Source organism: Pyxicephalus adspersus, chromosome 6, assembly GCF_032062135.1.
Source record: "Pyxicephalus adspersus chromosome 6, UCB_Pads_2.0, whole genome shotgun sequence".
NCBI lineage: Eukaryota > Metazoa > Chordata > Amphibia > Anura > Pyxicephalidae > Pyxicephalus > Pyxicephalus adspersus.
This window is the reverse complement of record NC_092863.1, coordinates 83,232,655-83,255,393: the sequence shown is the minus strand read 5'-3', so window position 1 is coordinate 83,255,393 and position 22,739 is coordinate 83,232,655. Positions and strand designations below refer to the sequence as shown.

Genomic DNA, 22,739 nt, shown 5'->3' with positions numbered 1-22,739 from the left:
GTGGTAATTCAAGTGATAAAGAATCCCTGGTTATTCAATGGTTGTTTTTTTTTTATTTCCCTCTAACATTTACATTCATTGTACTGTGTCAGGAATGCTGACTAGGCAGTTTCTGCTACTAGAATAATTGTAAAGGTTCTACATACCAGTTGTATGGAAGTCATGTATTTCTTCCACCACAAGTACTTCTGATAGGCTGGACCCAGCGCTGACAATCCATAATATGTATACATGATCACATGTACAACACAGTTCACTAATGCATGGAATGTACCCAAACCACCTAAACCAGAAAAGACACAGAAAGTGGTTAAATACTGGAAACCTGCAACACGGTGATATGGATATGAAGACCTATTTCTAGATTGTATTATAACATAGAAGCAATGAGACCAAACAAAACTGGGCTAATCCAGTCCTGGTTTGATCTCTGTATCTCATTCATTGCTATATTGTATAAAATTATATAGCTTTATATTCATACACACCTACATACACATATATATATATATATATATATATATATATATATATATATATATATATATATATATATACACACACACACACAGGTATATAATATGTATGTGTGTATGAATATATAGCTATATATGGGCTTTTTTGGGCATTTTCTGAATTTTTGGTAAACTTTCTTGTAATCTTTGCCTGTCAGCTATTCAATGTAAAAATAATGTATCCCTATTATTCATAATAAACATTTTACCAGTGAATCGTAACATCTGAAGTTTACACTAGGCATTCAGGGAGCTACAACACATCAAAACATGGAAAGCCATTCATTTCAGTGTACTGGTGCACCACTGTAGGAGCAACAAGGAAATGAGATTTTTGGCCAGCAAGGGAGTAACTAATTGGAAAAGGTAAGTCATAGCTTTACAATCCCGTCACTGCTAAGTTGTTGCCAGTAACAGATCACTTATCTTACTTTTTATTCTTAAGAACAGTGAAAGGCACCATGAGTCATTTCAAACTAAACAGCCATGACAAAACCCAACACATCATGCATACATTCCACTCTGTACTTGGCAGCATATACCATGTCACAGATATGGTATGAGGTTCTTAATGACAGCGGAGTCTATTACAGCAAACAGAGGAGGGCCTTAATGTAAAACTATGAAAATAAAAAGTTCTGCACTTATTCTTTTCTCTTGGTAACCCTGAAAATTCCCACAAATGTCTACTAATCCTGCCAATTAAATCCACTTGATTCATCTTCCTCTGATTCTGTGACAACAATGCTGCACTGCTCTTACAAACACAGCAGTGTTGTGACTCTTGTATAGGTTGTGCCCGCCAGCACTATAGTGGTGTGAGAAGATGTTGTATGGATACCAGTGTTGTCCCTGCTCATGAACAAGGTTTTAGATTGTCAGTTAGCATCTAATGTCATAATTCTGCCAGCTCCACTGCTTTCTGGATTGGCAGCACTGCCTGTGTTGGTGCAACCCTCCCACTGTGATCTGCAATGTTTTGGAGGGATAGCATGTACAACACAAAAATGCAGGAAGATTTGTCTTAATCGGGGAAGGAAAAAGGAAGCTTTTTTCGAAATTTTATGAAGCTTCTGTAATACAACAAACTGCGTTTGTTACATTCTTATTCTAGAGGATCTTTAGTTTAGGCATGACATCTCTAAATTGCATGAATTTTTATAGCTCAATATACAATATACTTGGTGGCTGTACAATACACTGGCTGTTATTTCACATACTTAAATGAGGTAATTGTGATTTTATATAATTGTGACACCAATGAAGGTTTGGTGGTGGAAGGGAGGTATATTTGCCAAAGATTCCTCTCCTATGTGAAGTAGCAGGTGGAAGACTCTCACCTGTGAGGTAATTAATAAAGAAGCACTGAGGGTGGGGATATAACATAGAGCCAGGAGCTCAGTCAGTAGCTCTTTGCTTGGGGACACAGATAGTTGATCTGTGTGAGTGAGTTCAAGTCGGTCTTGTGTGAGTGAGCTCAAAAGTGAGTAAAAGGTTGCTGAAAGCTTGGTTTTGAGCTGACAGGGAGAAGCCCTCCAGCTGATAGCCAGGGACGTCTTATGTATAGTAAGTGCTGGACAGGCGAGGTTTTCTTTTGCTGTTGTGTTATTTTATCTGCAACCTTCAATTAACCTGGCTACAAGTCAGCTTAACACATATACCTCAGTGTGTGATCTTAGGTGGGTGAACCAGACCACCAGAATCCTTATATAGGATGAATCAGAATCCATATATATCCATCCGTGGATCCGTCAGGATGGTCGTTTGGATGATGGATGACGAGTGCTGTACACATGCAAGATTCTCGTCCGATATCGGCCTTGAGCTGATTATCTGACGAGAACCATTGCACTTGTGTACATAGCCTAACCCCCCTTGATTATCTCACCTTTGTATATCAAAGGAGAGCAGTTTGTGTACTCTAAAGCCAACAAGTATACTATTTACATGTCCTAACCCACACAGGAGGCAAAAGAGTAATCTTTGATTGCTGTAGGCATCACAAACGAATCTCCTTTAGAGAAAATAAATATTTGTTCCTGCTTGGCAACTCTATATATAGTTTTGTGCTTTGGCAAGGCCGTTTGTGCTTTTGGGCCATGATATTTTTTATGTAGACATGAACATGACAAAACTAAAATTACCTGCAGCAAACTTGACTCCAAACCACCAGGTCCATGGCATGATTGAATGATGGTATACGTGTAGGAATGTAATCTGACTGTTCTTTTTACGCAATACAAAGAATACCTAAGAAACAAGAGAAAACAATAGTTTTTCAATGACCTTTGCTATGCGATAATGTAGAGAGATTTTTTTAGAACCGTTGGAGCCAATGTTATACCCTGCATGGATGCATGAAATGTAATACGATGTTTGGCCGTATAGGTTTTAGTACTCATAGTGCAAAGTTTTGTTAGTAGACATCTTGGGTTGCATCATTTAGCATTAGGCAGAAGATGCCAGGATTTCTCTGCCAGACAGGTTGGGCTATGGCAAAGAGGACAAGTGGATGTACAAACATGGAGTTAAGTCCACAAACTGTTTTTTTTCTGCAGCGAAAGCCCCTTACTTAGTGAATGCAATGCAACTTTTTATATTTGACTCCAGCAGAAAGGCTTTATTTTTATACTTACTGTATCAAGTAACTCCACAAACTTTGAAAAGTAAAAAAGCCAGCATGTCCACGCCATCTACAAAGGATAACAGAAGAGGAAAACATTAGAAAGCCTCTTATGCTATTGACAAAAAACATTTTTTTACAATTATGACACAAAGAGTACATCTTGATATGGCATTTTATCTGATATTTTAAAGTTGGATTCTAAGAAATGATTTTTTTGGCAATATGTCCTTTGTTGGGGTACACAGTAGACAGCATTTTCATTGGCTGGTGGTTGTCAGGGTGGTTTGACCTTTGACAACTATCAGCTAATTGGAATGCTGGCTGCTATGTACCCTAACAATGGGCTCACAGGTAAAGTTTTCCTTGTCAACTATCGGCTGTCAATCTAAAATATCTTTAGTGTTTGTAGGGTTAATCCTTTTATGAAACAGGAACAGTAAGGTAAAATTAAAAAGGCATCTTTTAAAAGTATCAGTGAGTTGGTAAATTCAGTCTGCAATTCAGCTGAGCTGTTATTTCCTGTACCTTCAGCATTTACACATTTCAATGCTCACAGAAACTTATTATCATCAATCAATTACTTACCCGCATCGCCTGCGGTGACCTAGAGTAGTCCACAATGTCACACTGGAAGGAATATCCCGTAGCCCAGCCTGACATAAGAAACTGGAATAAAAAGCAAAACACATCTTACAACAAAGTCATATCAATCCTGAAATAAACATATGTAGAAGCAGAAAATGGAGCAGTGTTGACTGAATGTCACAGATAGGGATGAGCGTGAATGCCTCTGGCATTCTCGCAAAAATTTCCTCGAAGTTCCGATCGGTCCACAAAATTTCGGCCAAATTTCACGAAAACCATTGGAAATCACTATAAGAGGATTATCGCGCCTGCATTTATAAAAAGAGCCGTGGGAATCCTCTTGTCAGTGAGCAATCCCCGGGGATCTCTCACTGAGAGGAGGATTCTCACGGCTTCATTCATAAATGCAGCCGCGATACTCCTCCTCTCAGAGGGAGTCATGCGGCTTACGTTTATAAATGAACGTGGCCGAGGGAAAAAAAAATCTGAGGATTTTTCCCACACTGCATTCATTCATAAGCAGCCAGCCGTGAGACTCACACTGTGTTCCTCGATAGAGAAACTCTATCCAGCTCCGCTCCCGATTGGTCTTGCAGGCCCCAAAAATTCGGTCTCGGCTGAAATTACAAAGGCCATTCTGGCCTACATGTTTGGTAAGCAGGAACAGCCCAATTCGCCGTGAGACTGAATTTAATGAATTCGATTGTTCATCCCTAGTCATAGAAAGTATATTTAGAACCAGGTCAGATGTTTTAGGATATCAGAATTATGACTTAGCTTAATAAATAAAGTCAAACTTTGAACACTTTTACCATTCAGTTGTGAAAGCAACCGTCAGGGTATTCTACATTTCCTTGCACATGTTTGGGTATTCTTTTGCTAAGGAAATTTTCACCACTTTCACCATGCTAAGTAAAATTTCATTGGAAGGTTACTAAGGTAAGAACCTTAATAACTTTTTTTAAATTAAGTCCATTGAATCATTCATGTTCCAAGTATGACCAAAAAGGATGACCAAGGAAAAAAAAACACAAATCGACACACACATTGTCATTATATACCTACACGGAGTATCAAACAGAAATAATATGAAAATGTAGATTGCTGAGGGAGGAAGTATGAGCAAGTACTTGGTGACTGTACATTTAGATTTCCCCACACCCATCTATTAATTATTCACCAAGGGTAATGCCTTGAATATCTTTAGAGTGAACTTACTTCATAGCACATGTACAAGGAGAAAAGGACCAAGAAAAAGTTATATGCAGCCATTATCCCTTTCAAATCAAATGGTTTCCTGTTCTCCATCAGCCGGGGACCCAACGAAGAGACAAAATAAATATATGCCCCAATGATGATAGTTTGAGGAATTGGAGAAGACATGAGTGGCCAGTCCTCCACCCGTGGATCTTGGGGAAAAAACAAAACAAACAATGATATTAAACTCACGTATTTTAAATATGTTACAGGTTTCCTTTCATTTCTATTTTAAGACTTTGCACTGGGTAATATACAGGTGTTATTTACAGGGGAAGTGCCAGCAGCATTTACTTACCTTGACTATTTTCCCCACCACCCCCTATCTATGTTCAGAGCTTCACTAATAGTAAAGGTCATCATCGGGTTACATACGAGATAGGGACTGTAGGTTTATTCTTAAGTTGAATTTGTATGTAAGTCGGACTAGGTACATTATTTTAATAAATGCAATTAGGACAGATGTTTGCCTCAACATATTATTAGGCAGAGTGGTGCCAGTTACTGTTTAAATTCCTCACTGTGAGTTATTCACTAACAAAGCAAAAAAAAAAATATGGAGCCTAGACATTCATTAACTTCTGGAGCAAGCTGTGCTTTGATATGCAAAAACAACTGCAGAATTTGTCTTGGTCATTAAAGAGTTACAAGAGGCTGCAAAAAGAGCTCAGTCCTTGAGATCACCCACAACCTCAGCAGCAGTGTATAGCAAAAGTTTTCTTCTGCAAGTCATGGGAACCGCTCCTTCCCCTTTCAAGCCTCTGTACTGCACAGGAGGGAGCAGGGAAGCCCTGTTAGTATCTAGGAGTCTTCATACATGGATGTCCTTAACCCAGGGACTACCTGTACAGGAATTAAATCTAATGTAAACCCTATACAGTCCAGTCTGGTCCTCTCTTCCAGCCTCTCTACTACTATTCACCGCAATGTAGGGAGGCACAGGGGAATGTCACGTAGACCCTAAAATTGATAGCCTCCTTGTGTCTCTTTGGACTGTGCAGAGATAAAAACCCAAATAGAATTCTACCAGGGTGACATAGTAGCATTGGGAGAGGCACAGCATAACAACAGACTACAGGAGATTTGGCTGAGCTCCCAGGAGATGAGAAAAAAACCTCAAACACAACCTCAGATGACTCCTAAGCTTCCTGGCTGACTTCACATTTTCAAGAAATAGATGTCCTGTGGGTGATGGCATTTACTAGAATTCACCTTCAATTGAAATATTACTTTTAAATGGGCCCACCCTCCAGTCTCCGACTTAGTAAAAACATTTACTTTAATAAAGTGGTAAATCAGAATCTGACCAATAAACGCAAATGTTAACTTTGTAAATTCCTAGAAAGTGCAGATTGTAAGCTCTTCTGGGCAGGGTCATCTCCTTCTCCTGTGTCACTGTCCATCTGTCTATCATTTGCAACCCCTATTTAATGCACAGCGTGGCGCAATATGTTGGGATATATAAATACTGTATAATAATACCAGTATACTATCTACTAAAAAACATTCTTTAAACACCGATCTAGAGGATCCTTTTCTTCTTTAGCTTCAGGCTTCTTTTCCATGTAGGAGTTTAGAATTTCATCATGTATGCCCATGATGCTGTCACGAGTACAATTAAGTACTGTGTTCACCGACTGCCAGGGCCATGCTGGGCATTGCTATAGCATATACTTCTCCAAAATGCTTGCTTTGCTCGGCACTCCTTTCATTTCAGTGAACAATCTATTCTCTTAAAGAGTTTTAAGATAATTGCCAAAAAACTTGAGACACGCATATTCTTAATTTAAATTTATGTGATGTTTGTGTATTTCTTCCAGATACGTGCAGTAGTCCAGCATGAAAGTTTGCCTTTGTGCGGGATTTTCTTTTAATAGAGACCAGCCATTGCTGCGCTCTGTCTTCGGGCAGGGTTTTGATGGATCATGTATTTGCCAACCTGGGTCCTTTCCCTTAGCCGTGTTCTCTGTAGCTGTACAGCACAGTCATGATGCCACTTCTTATTTGACAAGGTAATAAACTTAGTTTGGTTGGTGAATACAACATTGACATTTATCCTTTGTGGCTACTGAGGAAAATACTTAAGTGAAAGTTTTTGTGCTTGGCATTAGGCTTTTAAATTCTAACAATTTGCTGATAATAATGATCAAAAATGAATCTCTGTTAGTTATAACAAAAATCAAAAAGTCAAAGAATACTAATGGAGGAGGTGATCCGTTGTGATTGCCCTTTCTAGCCCATTGATTATGTCCTTGAAAGCCCTTTTCTTCATATAGCTCACAAACCTTAAAAACTGCATACTTCAACTGATGGATAACCAAGACAGGCAAAAAGTTACCATACACAAATAAAAAGGAATTCTGAAAATATTTTTTAAGAGCTAACTTGCACCTTTGAAGAGAAATTAGAGGGTTTCTAGATATAACTAAATGTTTTCTTTTATTTTGTTAATTAGAAGCTAAGGAGCAAGAAAACACAAGAAAGTTGATTTAGAATGGAGCCATGAAGAATGAAGGCATGTCGGGCAGATTAGGGCGTTCACAAGTAAAGACATCATAAGCCAACTCTGATATATGAATAACTTAGTGGATTAGTGATTACAACGTTTATATACAGTACTGGCTGAAGTCCAGCAGCAAAGTCAAAATCAATGTCACAAAGGTGCCTTTACAGTTTCATTATTTGCCCCTTTGGCAACAAGGTGTGAACTTAATAAAAAGAACATATAGAACTTTCTTTGGTGATTAAAACTGATTTCCAGCCAAAAACGACAAGAAAAAAAAAAATAAGTAGTCAATTAAATATTAAATAACACCACCAGCGTTTGCTGCAATCCCCTTCAGTCCAGTTTTCCCTCCTTTTTTTTGCCAATAGATATATCAGTGCCTTTCATTCTACTTCCTCTAGTTTCCCAGTCTGAGATTGGACAGTAAATAAAAAAGCAGCACAGTGATGTGCTCATCTCTGTCAGTCTTCTTTCTCTTTCCACCATCATGTGTCTTTTCAGCATATACACCGATTGGTCAACTATTGTCGCTTTTTCTCGAGGAGCCTTTTTCATCTGCTTGGAGTTCAGCATTTAAGAACAAAACTTTTTTGTTTTTTTTCTAGGCTGTAACCTGTAAAATACTAAAACCACACATGACCATTTCTACCAGGTATGCTTCCACTTTTTATAGGGAACGTTCAATAGGCCAGGCTAACACATATTGTAACATATGGTACAGTAATAGTCTACATGTATCAATGCATATGAATGCTTGTCACACTTGTCATTAGGCGTTCAGGTGCGTGAATGTGCGATGTAAAGCATTTTATGTGCTTCCATTGACTGATCCATAGAAAAGGATTCTGAGAAAATATCCAAAAGTGTGGTCATGATGAGGTTAAGTAAGCCTTTAAAAGCTGAAGTTTAATCTTTCGAAGTTTTGCCTTAGTTGGGTCTTCATTTCCTCCATCTTTACCATGTGAATAACTAGTAATATATAGGTACATTGAACTAGACATGTTCTGTAAATGTTATTTTGTAAAGACATGTGCGCCTTATCCCCTATTCAGTTCTACTGAGTGTCAGGAACATACCCCACCATTTACATCCACACAAGTAGAACTGCCTGCTTAATCCAATAATCATAGAATGTGTGGGGCAGCTGTTGATTGCCCAAAAACAGGATAGGAGGGGTAAAAAGATGTAGAACCAACACATAATTCTGTCTCTTGGTTGTAAAATCACTAGGATAGGGATGGTAAAACATCTTTATATGTGTGAGAGAGAGAGACGGTGGCACCCTTACATTCCTAATTCTCTCCCCTTGGTTTTGACACGGTTGTTCCAGATTTGTGTAGATGGCCATTACCATGCCTATTAAAAACAGTTATCAGGCATTAGGCCTAATTTTAATTGGGTCATGGTTAATGACTGTCTCACTTACACAATTAAAAACTATTTCGTGCTATATGGCAATATTTGGGAACCATGGGTTTCTGCTATCATACAGAATTCTAGGGTCTATCCCATTCCCCCTGTGCTTAATCTACAACCCCATCCCACCCCTTTCCCTCTTCTCCTATGTTAATTTTTTACGAATCCCCCTTATCTTGTCATTGTTTATATTTCATGGTTCATGTATACAAGTGGGCCCCAACCTGTGGTCCTTGGCTCCGGCCGGTGCACCCCCCAGCGGGGTCAGGAGAAAGACCGCACTTGGGGGGGTGCACTGGCCAGAGCTGAAGACCACAGGTTGGGGCCCACTGGTATACATGAACCATAAAATATAAGCAATGACAAGATAAGGGGGATTCTTAACTCATTAACATAGGAGAAGAGGGAAAGGGGTGGGTTGCGATGGGGTTAGTGGGTGGGTTGTATCTCTGAACACAACCCACCCACTCTGACCCTGAGATGGGAGAGTGGGCAGGTTCTGGCATCATGAAGTCACTCTGGGGGAAGTTTCTTCCCCTTTGAGTGACACACGGCTCCCTATGCATGCGCAGTTCTGAGTACGTAAATTTAGTGGTCCGTGACGTCCAAAAGGTTGGGGACCACTTATGTATACTATGCCTATGTACAAGCACAACTTGGTATGTAGGTTTTCTATGGTGTATTGTTTATATGGACACAAAACACTAATAACAATTATAAAAATATACAGTTATCCTCTGACCAAAATGTTCACTTAGCGCAAAATGTCCTCTTCTTTAAGATGCTGAGAAAAAGTTTGCCCTCCTATGTCTAAAGATACAACTGGAGTTCAGCTTCCAACCAGAAGAAAGCCTTGTTGTTGAGTTCCACTACTATGCTAGGATACAGATATATTTCTAGTTAGCAGCAACTGTGAGCAACTTAGGTTACACTAATTATATAAAAGTATCAAGTATCACATATCTAGAAAGGTAGAATACCTAGAAAGTAAAGGGCACAATAGTTGCAGATAAGAAATTATTGACATCAAAAGCACAAGTTTCACAATCAATATCAGGCCACATACCAGCATCTTTAATCCACTCATCGTAAAGGAGAACTGCCCTGGATGTTAGGTCATTAAAAGCCATGCTCATATGGGGTCTGTAAGAATAAAATAAAAACATACATTATTATATGATGTAATAATGACATAAGGGAATTTTACATAGTGACAGATGTCATTTGATTTAGAATTGAACCCTATAGCAAGATCTGTAGAAGGCTCTGCAATCTCCACCTTAAAGGCAGTGACAGCACCAAACAGTGTTTTTCACAAACAATAATTATCACAGCAGCACATTTTGCATGCTAACCATTTACAACATTCTTTTTTTTTTTCTGTATATTCCCCAATGGCTACTGCTATGGTATATTATTCTCTTAGAAGCACGCTCCCCTGGCTGCTGGATATGATATAAATTGCATCAGGTGTTACTGTGTAATAATAAAAACTTGTACACGAAGATGTCAGCATGCAAAAGAACAATTGTATACAACAAGAGTTTAGCAAGCATTTGTAAAACTTTCTGTCCTTACCCAGACTTTAAAGCTCCGGTTTGGAAATATGCCATTCATTTTGCACTACAGCAGACCTCAACACACTGCAATGCTTGGTAGTGCATTTTTTAAACAGGGTAATGTGTGTTTTGTGCCATAAATAGGAGCATTGGCAACCCATTAAATAAGAATGGTCTGCCTTATTGCGTTGCAAGATATAGCATGCATTAGTGTGAGTTTGTTACAGCAACACCAGACCTGCCCTACATGTTTCACAATTGTTAGAAGGTAGGTATTCTTATCAGGAATGCCTAGGGGGCAGGGATGAATTTCCTGCACAAATGCAGGAGTCACATTGTCTCAAACCCGCTATTTAGAATGCACATAGACGCCAAAAAAAAGGTTCAAAAGGGTGAATACTCCTGGTCACCCACCAAGATGTGTGCTTTAGGCTCGATAAGGCTTTATCCAAACTAGTTGAAACTTTTATAAATGCCTGCTGACACCTGCTAAGAGCCTGTAAAAAGTGACCACCACTATTCTAAACTTTCGAGACAATTTTAGCAATGTAGGTATGTATATTAAAAGTGGTATGACATGGATAGCTGTATATATCTGTATATGTATATATACACACACAATATATATATATATATATATATATATATATATATATACATACATACATACATACACACACACACACACACACACACACACACACACACATACATAAACACACAAAAATCACTTCCTATCCAAAATCCCAAAGACGGAATTATACCAAAGCAAAAGATCGAAGTATATTGCTCCGAAGATACATGTGTAATACTTCCTCAAATAGTAGTTAATATTAACAGATCTTTTATTAACACATATCAATGAAGGGTAACAAGAAACAGATTTAATAAAGAACTGCTTGTAATAGAGGGGATCAAATAAAATAGAGGATTTTTTTCTTTTTAAAACCTAAAGGGTAAAAGTGTTGGTTGGTTTTGTTTGCAATTAAAGTCAGTTAAAATGCCTTATTTCAAAGGACAGTGTAGCAAAACAAGTACTTAGGGGTTGGAGAGATAGTGGCTGGTACAATCAGTCCTTGGGGTTTATTTATAAAGCAGTGAACTTGATATTCACTGAAAAAGTCCCTGGTGGAGAATCGTCCAGGTCCAATGTGTTTCAACGCCAGTAACTGATTCTTCACCAGGCAAAGTTTAAAGCGTACATAAACTCAGGTACATAAAAGAGTAGACAACACGTTTATGGAAGGTAAAAATGTTGTTGTTTGTTTTTTTGTTTTTTTTTTGTGCAACACACTTTTTAAATTTTTGATTGCCTAGGCAGTTGAGAATAAATGGGAGCGCAAAGCGAAAAAGATGCTCAGGCATGCGCAGAAGGAGCGGCCAAGAGCGTCCCGGGATGCCTGATGTAGGTTTCCCGGGAGGCTCTTGGGCGCTCCTTCTGCTCATGCCCAAGCATCTCACCCAAGCGAGGATCTCACGCATGGGCAGTAAGATCAGCAATTTTTGTTTCATCCTACGTCACCCGATCTCGCGCCTGGGTCAGGTGATGTAGGATGAAGAACAGGAGGAAAAAGAGAAGATAGCGGCGCAAAAGGGGATCGCAGGCTCCGGGACATCGCGGGACTGGATGTAGGACAGCCCCAGAGGAATCAGACTGCCCTGTGGGATTGAAGGTAAGTGTATTTTTTAAACTTCAGTTAGAATAGGGACATCTTTATGACTAAGTTCAGAATAGCAGCAGGAAAAACAATTCCTTTGCAGACCTTGGTGGCTGGGGGCCTTGCCAGCCACACTCAATCACCCGCACAAAGGGTGGCAGCAAGTGGTACCAAAAAGATTGCTGCTGACACCATTCATTCTCTACGGTGGCAAGGGGTGAGACACTACAAGCACTCCACAGTAAGAAGTGGTTTAGGAATTGGAGAAAGCTGTTACTACACCACAACCTCACCACCAGTATGAACGTAGATTTCTTTCCGCATCCAGTCCATACAAAATATAAAGGTCAGATCAGTTGACTTTCACCCTATAGCTTTGGGTATCTTCAGGCTGCACAGTCCTGGATTAATTACAGCTGCAAAACCTAAAGAGTTTGTCAAGGCAAAACGAAAACATTTTGCTCATCTCCGGAATGCATGAACCCTTCCCCAAAGGCTTATTTAAACACTGCAAGTACAGAAAAAATTCTGTTGATTTCCCAGAACTATAGCAAGCTCTTACTTTCTCGTATTGACATGACAACACAGTATAGTATTAATGTGAATTTCAAAGCATGTGTAGTCATCTCTGCTAGTTGTGTGGATTATACAGACCCTTCTTCATCTCTATAACTCCAACAGTGAATGTGAGAACAAGCTGATCAACTCACAATAATTCTAGTAAAATCAACTGGTATCATTCTCACATATTGAACAGATATAACAAAGCTTTTATTGGTCTGTCTAGCAGATCAAATGGGAAAAAAGATAGGGTCATAGCGTATATACACAAAAGCAAAGCATTATTATTATTATTTCACAGTATTTATATAGTGCCATCATATTACACAGCGCTGTACAAAGTCCATAGTCGTGGCCATAACTGTCCCTCAGGAGCTCACAATGTAATGTCCCTACTATAGTCATATGTCATTAATGTTGTCTAAGGTCAATTTTTTTAGGGGGAAGCCGACTGCATGTTTTAGGGGTGTGGGAGGAAACCGGAATACCCAGAGGAAACCCACGCAGACACGGGGAGAATCTGCAAACTCCATGCAGATAGTGCCCTGGCTAGGATTCAAACCTAGGACCTAGCGCTGCAAAGGCTGGAGTGCTAACCCCTGAGCCACCGTGCTGCCCATAAAACATAGTACTCAATGTACAATACTTGTACTAGTGATAAAACTGGTTTCTGTTTTTGATTTTGTAATAAATAAAACTGACTGTGCAGCACTGAAAACTATTCAAACATTTATATTCCAACTACTTCCTGTTCAGGACAGCCTAAAAAGTCAAATTTTATCACAAAAGCAAAAAAAAAGGCCACGTATGGGTGCATACAGCTATTTACAACTCCATAACTTATAATAAGAAGCAAGGATTATGCTTATATTCTGGGGAGCCAGAAGAATGATCTTCAACGAAACTGCACATTGACATGCCTGAAATATCCTCAACATTCTTGCTACCCACAGTAAAAATAGTTTACATTCCATTTCCTCCCTGGGCCATACTTTATATTGCTTAGTGTACACAAGACACTTGTTACATGATGTATAATTAGCCAGACTTTAATGAATGAATGTGTATTGTTTTAAAGTGTATTATTTATATATGTTCTAAAGTTTCCAATTCGTGTTAAAAAGGGAAATGGTACACACAATCCCCAGTGTGTAACTATGTTATATAACAATGAACATATGGTATAGTTCTCCTGGTACAGATAGTATACCAGTACTAGTCCGTACCAGGCCATTTGTTTCCCTTTACTCATTATTCATTTTCCCTTACACAAAATCTTTATTGTATATTTTTACTCTGTTGAGCAGCAGATAAGGGCAGTGATGACATTGGATCATCATTCTGGAACTTCTCCGCTAAGTCTAGCATTCAGAGACATGAAAATTATTGTTTTATCTTCTTATTTAATGAGTACTTGGACAAGGTATACCCAAACAGAGTATGGGTGTGGGGAATATTGATGTGGGTACCGCATAAGAACAAACACAATTATGCTAACCAGTGTTAACAAGATCACCAAATCATTTATTTTATTACTGAATTGTCTAATTTTACAGACTCCCCTTTGTAGATTTAGTCAGTCTTAGGTGTATGTAAACATCCAATGCCAATAATGGGAGCTAGCAATTTAAAAGATTTGTTTGCATCCTAGAGTGGCATAAGAATAAAATGTTACCACTTTGTCTATCAACTAGGATATGGCTACATAGACAATTTCCAAACTTGCTTTTGTACAAATGGAATTTTCCCATGCTCATCAGGCTCAGTTTTTATATCAGCATTCAGCGACCTTGTGTGCTTCAGTGCTGTATACAAGCCTTAGCACATCATACATTTGTGCACTGTAAAATTCACTAAAAAAAAAACTGTATATATTAAGAGATCTGACATGGATTTGGTGATTCCAAATCAGCAGTCAGGAATCAACATCTGTGTACTTCTGGCTAAGTTATCTTAAGTTGTGTAAGCAGGTTGGTTCTTTGTTGCAGAAGGGTCAGGCGATGTATCTTCTGCAGTAAAATAAACTTACCTGCCTGATTGCAGTTTTTTTATTTTTTAAGTTTAATTCCACTTTGAATAGATACCTTTAGTCACCTTGCCTGTGATTCCTTACTGCTCTGCTCCCCCAATGGTGCCCAGGCCTAAACTAAGTGATATGCTTGATGGGCATGACCAGAGGATTGTCATCACTGCTTTCCTGGCTGATCATAGGCTAGGTACACTAGAGCAATTGTTATCGTCCGATAATTGGCCGATATTGTACAGGTATCTTGCGCGTGTACAGCGCTCGTTGTCCAAACGATCGTCCTGGTGGATCCACAGAAGATGGATGACGAACGATCGTAATGGAAGTGATGGGGAGAGAGCGCGGTGGGTTGCCACCCCGACGTTCTCCCCCTCCCCTCTCCATAGAACAGACGGTGCTGTATGTACAACACTGATGCATCGTACAGTCCTTAGTTGTTGGAAAGGATCGTGACAGATCATTTGCAACAACAAATATTGCACGGGTGTACCTACAATCTTGGTGAAGGTTACAAAGCTGCAAGGAAGTGCTGGTAAGATAAGCACACGGGAGGGGAGGATATGTTCTTTCCATAGACAATGCCACCTTGCCCTTCATGGACATGGAAGTGAAAATGTCCCAAAACACCGCACCACAAAACCTGAAACGACAACCAAAAAACTTGCATTTTCTCCTAATAGGTTACCTTTAGGTACATATGCTTGGTAGTAAGAAAATATTTGTCTTGGCCAAAGCAGTTAGTGTATATCTATATGAAAGACACATACCTATACATCAGATTTATAAGGAATAGCTGTATAGAAAAAGGCAACTTAAGCCCCATGTGTCCAGTTAATAAGATTAATTGCAGTTTGTTGCTGGGGACCAGGGGCTTATCTTCATCATAACCGGTTTGTTAATAAGCCAAACCAGTGTATGCAGTACCTTCATGTGCAAAGAACTTCTCCAGAGAAACATTGTTTATACTATGCCTGAAGACAATGGAAATGTAATGTGGGAAGGTCGTGGTGGAGAAACTAGCAGCAGCACAAGAGGACAGGTTCACATTGCTTCACATGTGTACAAAACCAGTCTGACCAGTTCAGCAGGATCTCACCACTTTCTGGCCATCATTCATTCCCATTATGCAAACATCCATTCTACTACCACATGTTAGTTGTAGTACAAATGTGTGCCTGCATTTACAGAATTCTCAGAATTTCTTCATTTTCAAGATTGTAAATAAAACTGGGATACTAAAAGTTTAAATAAAAAGGTAAAGGTTAAAAAAAAGCTAAATTAACACCTCTGCTACCTTGTTCCTTATTCAATACAGGTTTTTAAATTCTATCCAGATCCAAATTTTGTTTTCATTGAACAAAAGAAAAGAGTTATAATTCATCATTTCTTTTTTTCAGGGGGGATTAGACTGTCTGTCCTTTAGACACAACAGGGAGTGATAGGAAATCTCCACAGTTTGCAAAATGCCGTCTTAGGTACCACACCACAATCTTTTGTGATTATTTGCAGTGACAGATGAATGATCAAGTACGGTACACACAGCACCACTCTGTTCAATAGGGAGGGACCACTGTGTATTCCTTTATAGAACCACTGTACACTTCAGATATTTGTCCAAGACGAGCACAACTAATTGTCTACAACAACTATTGTGTGTGCATAGCTTTGGACAGTTGTCATTACAACAATGGGGTCCCCATTGGGAGATTTTCCCTCTTTTCCTGTTTTGGTGAATAATCTATTTGGAACCTATTGCTTTCAGTCCCAGTAATAATGATCCAGAGGACAAACGTCAAAGGGAGGGCATAGATAGCAATTAAAACCGAATATCGCCGGGTTTAAATCAGTGGTCGGCAAACTGGTGGTCCGCTGCTCCGGCCGTTGCACCCCCCCCCCAGCAGAGTCAGGAGAAGGACCCCATTGGGGGGCGCACCAGCCAGAGCCGCGGACCATGTTCCCCTGTATGATTTGGAGGCTCAGATCTGCGATGGAAGAGTGAGCTGGGGTTCTGGCATCATGACATAACTCTGGGGGAAGTTTCTTCCCTTTGAGTGACACCCGGAGTCCGTGCATTTAGTGGTCGGCAAGCTCCAAAAGGTTGGGGACCACTGGGACCAATCATTAGTTGTTGTCCAGAGGCTAAAGATGATCACATTGGACCTGCACTGTGGAATTGGCAGCTTGTGTGACAGGTTCCTGGATTTGTTATTGCTGCGGGTCGCCTGCAAACTGGTAGATCTGTGCCTACTTGCCGATTATCAATCTTACTACACTAAGGAGTCCAGTTCCACAGAAAAGTATCTCCCTATTTCACAACAGGGAGTGAAAATGACACTTTGGATGTCACCTGGTACATAAGGTAATTCTATCGCCTCCATTTAAGCACAGTCACTGGATGCTTATGTAACTTGTATGACATGCAGCACATTACAACCATTCATCACAAACCTGTATCAGTGATCACACCTACAAAGCCTAAACTCTGATAACGTTTGACGTCATGTGTCTCTGCCAGGATACTTTTCTGAGCCACCAGCAAACTCAAGAAGAACAACTTGAACAATTCCTATGAACACCAGGACTGCTGATCTTGTAGGAGGACCAGATAGGCCAGACGCTGCTTGTGTCTCTACCCTCGGATCATACATGATAGACCAGGCACTTTATCACTTAGCAACCAACAGCATAGCTCTTTATATTTTATGTTTAGTAACATAGCCACTACCCTAAAAGTAAGCAATGGAGACACACCAAAGTAAAGCTGCATTTACCTTTCTTAAAGGGGGTGTTCAGTAAATCGGATAAATAGGGACAACATGGAACATCTCAACACTTTCCTTAAGCCATAGACACTATGGAAATTCAGAGGAGCTGAAGCATTCCCATCCACCATCCCATTTATTGCGTCAGCAGCCCATTAAAAAAAGACTTGTTAGTTCCAGGTTTAGGGGGCATATGTACATCTCCATCTCCTATAATACACTGCGCAGTACCAGTGGAAGAGTGGACTGCCAGGCCTAAGTGCTGTCACAATGAAGAATCCATGGAAGTCTCCAATTCAATTTTCGGAATCTGAGCGATGGCAGTAAGGCTGCTCAGTGCAGTGGAGCTTTTTTAATGTGTTTTAATGGGAGTTTTCTGTTCAGTGCTGCATTATTTCTCGTCTACACCAGATATGCCATACATTTTATAGTACAGGCACCACCTCTCACCAATTAAACTGATCCTTTGGAAAATAAAGTCTATTGTAGTTCCGGCATAATGAATCTCTTATCGGGGCAGTTATAAACAATGGGTTGGATTGTTGCACAGTAGTAACAGTCCTACATGATGAATTTTGATTCGTTGAACTATGTTTTGCCAAGTCTACTGTAACAGTGTCAGGTGCTGGATTAATGCACGTGTCTTTTGGAATGCTTTTAGCACTTAATTTTCCAGTCTACCAACTAAAAAAAAACAAAAAAACAAAAGCATAAACATTTTTTTTTTGTAACGTGGTGTACTGCATTACTTTGCACTTTGGTGTACTGCACTGCACAACCATCATTTCCCGTTTTGCCTTTGGGACGGAGCAATAGGTAAATGTATCCAATGGGACTTCTTCCACCATCACCAATAAAAAAAGGCTTTGGTTTTTAATACACTTTAAAGGTAACTTCAGTCTTGGGCTTCTCTAGTGTATTACTTTGGTTCCACGGCATACTGTGAGCTTTCCACAATGTGCATTTGGAATAAAAGTCAAATAAAGGCGGCAACATTTCCTGGATGGAGAACATCCAGCATCATCCAACCCTTTCCTCCCATGCTTAGTGTCCCTAACTAACCCCTTTCATTCATTGAATTGCAATATTTGATAGGTCTGGGTATAATCAAAAGGCAAAGCAACCAAACCACAATAACTTATCAGACACAGAGTGTTTATTCTACATCTTTTTTACCAAGTGAATTGGTATTATTAAACTCAAGTGTCTACCCTTCAACCAAGCAGGCAAATATAAAAAAGATAAATGTACAAGCCTATTCAAATAATACCCTACTTCATTTAAAATTCAAACTTGTTGGTAAGAAAATACTAGGCATGAAATGTTGCCATTTGCAAAGTCAGAATCACAGTTCCTAGAAAAATGTAAACTGGGAGAGCTTTACTTATAATGTTCTTCTATTAATAACTTTTTATGAAATACATATTCACCATTGCTGGTCTCTATATGAAAATACTAGCTGCCTGGCTTTCTTGCTAATCCTGTGTGTGCATGCTAGAACTTGGCCTGGAATTATTGAAGGCAGAGGAAGGTCATGACATCTTCATATAGATGCCAGATGACTGATGCTAAAAATAATATTTTGTGATTGTTTCTAGTAACTGACAAATAGGCACTGTAAAAACAGTGCCGTTCTATGGAGAGAGAAGGGAGGACAGACAGTCAAGCAGTAACCTTCTGTGCTTTCCTCCATAGAAAAGCACAGCAATTGTTCCAATAAGGATTCCCCTGCTATTGTGTGAGACTTCCCCCACCTCTTAGATTATAAGCTCTTCTGGGCAGGGTCCTCTCCTCCTCCTGTGTCACTGTTTCTATCTGCCAATCATTTGCAACTTCCATTTAATGTACAGCTCTGCGTAATATGTTGGTGATATATAAATCCTGCTTAATAATAATATTAAAAGGAATGATTTTTAGCAGAATCATTTATCTCAGGCGACAATCGGACGTGTATACGCAGCTTAAGACCCTGCCTACCTGTGGGAGTTAGTGGAATTTCTGAGTGAATCTTATACTGGGAGCCAACAGCGTGAATGGCAATCTCAAACATTCCAATCGCACCATTTAGAGCAGGAAATGGAGTACACCTGCAAACTGACAGAGGGTGTGGTGGCCACCTCTACCACAGAGTCATCATTCTGGCCAGAATACTTTGATGCAAATGACAGATACAGAGGAAGTATCATCTAAATTTGTATAAAATATAAAACAATACATTCTCTTATTTGTAATCAAATAAACATCCAATGAACAATGACAATCTGTAGATTGTGCCAACTCATTGCGATGAGGCTGCTTACTATAGGCAAATCAAAGAAAAGATTTGTAACCGGCACTGCACCCTGTATATTACATATTCACACACAATTTTTGTACCAAACTAAAACAGATTCAAATGCTGCTATTTGGAAATCAAGTTTTTGTTTTTTAGCAGAACTGCATGTTATTCTGATAAACAATTTAATGTGATCGTATCTTAATCCATGGCATGCTTAAAAAACAGCTATAGATCTTGCAACTTGATGGTACGTTTTCCTTTAAATCCACCAACAACTTCAAAGTATTGTCCATCTGACTTGATACAAATAGAAGTGTTTAATATTTTACCACAAATTAGGTATATCTAAAGAGGAGCATTGTGTGTGGCCAGTTCAATATTTACCAACAACTATGTAGAATTAGCGCCTGCTAAAACAATCCAAAATAATCAAAGGGGCAACACAGAGACATTGGAACACTAAGACTAGTCTATATATCAAGATCACAATATTTGATACATTTTGCCTAAATTATTTTTAATCAGACAAGTTGTGTAATTGGATCTTTTTTACTTCAATCATAGTGCACATGGATGATCGGTTTGATTACTTTTCCAATCAACTTTGACTTTTCAAGTAACACAAATTTAAAGTTAATGATTTGTGTGCCAGTCCATTTGTATGAATGAATGAATTAATGAATGAATGAATGAATGGAGTATGCTCAGCACAGTGCAGGTTCCACCCCACTTGTTTCAACATTTCAATCTGGAACCCAAGATCTGTGCGCATATTTAGATACGGAGGAACCCTGAATTTTAGCTGCATGTATGCCAACGCCAATTTACTCCAAACCCATGCAACTTGAAGATATATATACATTTCTTATGGCACCTGCTGCACTCTCTCACCTTAACAGAATATCCCCAGGTATAGCTGGGGCAGAACAGAAATCTAATAGAAACATCCAAGGCAGAAATGAGCAGATCACCCTGGACTGTGCAGTCACCCGCCATGGATACCCTGCTGAAACCTAGGGATAAATATAAGAAGCTTGATCTCACCTGGGAGGACTTGCAGCAGCTGTCCCTGGCCAAGCACACAGCACAAGAGAGAAGAGCAGCCAGGGATGGAGGAGAAAGTCACTGTGCACCTCCCTCCTCACATTACACCCAGTGCTGGGAGTGGCTGCACATCAATGGGAAGGGGATATGAGCTGTCTGTTAATGGGCCACTATATTACTTATGTCTGTAAAATCATTATCTACAAGTAATACTAACCCCAAATACATTTAAAGTCACACCGTCAGGCAGGTAACACATGCTGCCTTCTGCCTTTAATTTTAGATGAGTGATCTGAATTCTGTCTGAATTAGTATTTGATGATTTTACTGATCTATAGAAAAGAGAAGAATGGCAATAAATAGTTTTTTTTATAAAGCAAACATTTTCTTCCTAAACACAGAGTCAGCTGTGCAAGTCCCACCAGAAACAACTTACACCTGCTACTTTATTTTGTCCAAAACTAATGTAACTATACATGAATGACAGCACATTTGAAATGTAACACTCTGAAGCAGCATTGTGTGTCAAATAAAAGTCTGATGCCTAGTTGACATCTATGTGATTGTAATAGGATGATCACACCATTCAATTCAAAACAATGGATGTTTTGGCCATGTTTTACATACAATACATACATTTCCTACAAAGTTTTCTTATTCTTTTCATCCACCAAACTGATATATTCAGAGGCTGCTTTGAGATTTGTGCCATTTTTTTTAAATCACTCCACAGGCTTCTTGTTTGGATACCTGCAAATTTAATCTACATTGACTTTTATAGGAATGGAAGATAAATAGCAGCCCATATGTTCCAGTGGTGGCATATGGAGTTAAGCTACGTACACACGTCAAATTTTTCTCACCCGATAATCGGCTTCGGCCGGATATCGGGCAAGAATCTGGCGTGTGTACAGCCCGCGTCGTTAATTGTCCGTGGATCCGTCCTGACGAGCGATCCTAATGCAAGGGAAGGGGGAGAGCGCGCAGCAGGGTGCCGCTCTGTCGCTCTCCCCCTCCCCTCTCCATAGAGCAGAACGGTGCTGTATGTACAGCACTTGTTCATACATCGTGCGGTTCTTATCGTTGGAAAGGATCTTGAAATAGTATGCGGCTTTAGGCTGTCTACATATGTCAAATAATTTTCTGATGCCCAGATGAAAATGGTGTGTGTACAGCGGTGTCCCAATGTTGTTCATCTTGGCGGAATATTGAATGACTGATTGGGAACAACCACTGAACGCTCCCATAAAGGAGAGCACAATGAGGTGCTTATCACTCATCCTCCTCTGTCCCCTTCCTTTAGAACAGAACAGCACTATGTGTACAGCACTCATTCAGAAAGTTATGTGTGTACATAGCCTGAGTTGCAAGCTTTTTTATACCTTAAAATACCAATGTTGAGCTTTACTTGGCTTCAAATTTAAAGTAATCTTGTGTTTAAAAATATTCTACTATACTACTATATTGTTACACCTAACCTATACTATACCCTACGATAATACTATACCACCTCAATCTTTAGACTTGTTTTTCACTTATGAATTAAAATGTATGTGAATATTTTTATGAGTTATAGGGACCATTTAGATTTGTGCCCTGTTGTTTCAAGTGTGAACATACCATGCTATTCATATTGAATGGCACCCTAACAGAGTAAGCAGAAAGATATTTATGCATTTTGATTTCCCCTAGAAACTTCTAGGAAGTGGTGGCATATTTGACTGACCTGGAATTTAGGGGGTTGGGTCAGTCAAAGTAGTTCAAATATACCTTCCTGGTGTTTGGTTATAAGCCCAATTTGGTAACATTATAGCACTGATTGGTGTAATTTCACCTTTATATACATAATAGATATTTCCATCACACAGGCAGTCATTTTTTGGCAGCAGATTATAGTATGAGCCTACAAATGCTGGGGATACAAACTACATGCAGATAGTAACCTT

General features: G+C 39.4%; 1 protein-coding gene across 2 annotated transcripts in view; it reads right to left on the bottom strand.

Annotated features, from left to right (window-relative positions):
• Positions 1–22,739, bottom strand: part of ELOVL7 (ELOVL fatty acid elongase 7) — a 47,211-nt gene that overhangs the window by 3,146 nt on the left and 21,326 nt on the right. The window contains exons 1-7 of one of the 2 annotated variants that reach the window (XM_072416386.1): positions 20,794–20,869; positions 9,972–10,048; positions 4,945–5,135; positions 3,727–3,807; positions 3,152–3,208; positions 2,660–2,765; positions 147–283 (exon numbers count right to left, since the gene is read on the bottom strand). In XM_072416386.1, the coding sequence (XP_072272487.1) occupies positions 147–283; positions 2,660–2,765; positions 3,152–3,208; positions 3,727–3,807; positions 4,945–5,135; positions 9,972–10,041 (642 nt within the window). In that variant the 5' untranslated portion in view covers positions 10,042–10,048; positions 20,794–20,869. Of the gene's footprint in view, positions 1–146; positions 284–2,659; positions 2,766–3,151; positions 3,209–3,726; positions 3,808–4,944; positions 5,136–9,971; positions 10,049–20,793; positions 20,870–22,739 lie in introns of those variants that run through there. The other variant, XM_072416387.1, reaches the window with a different exon arrangement.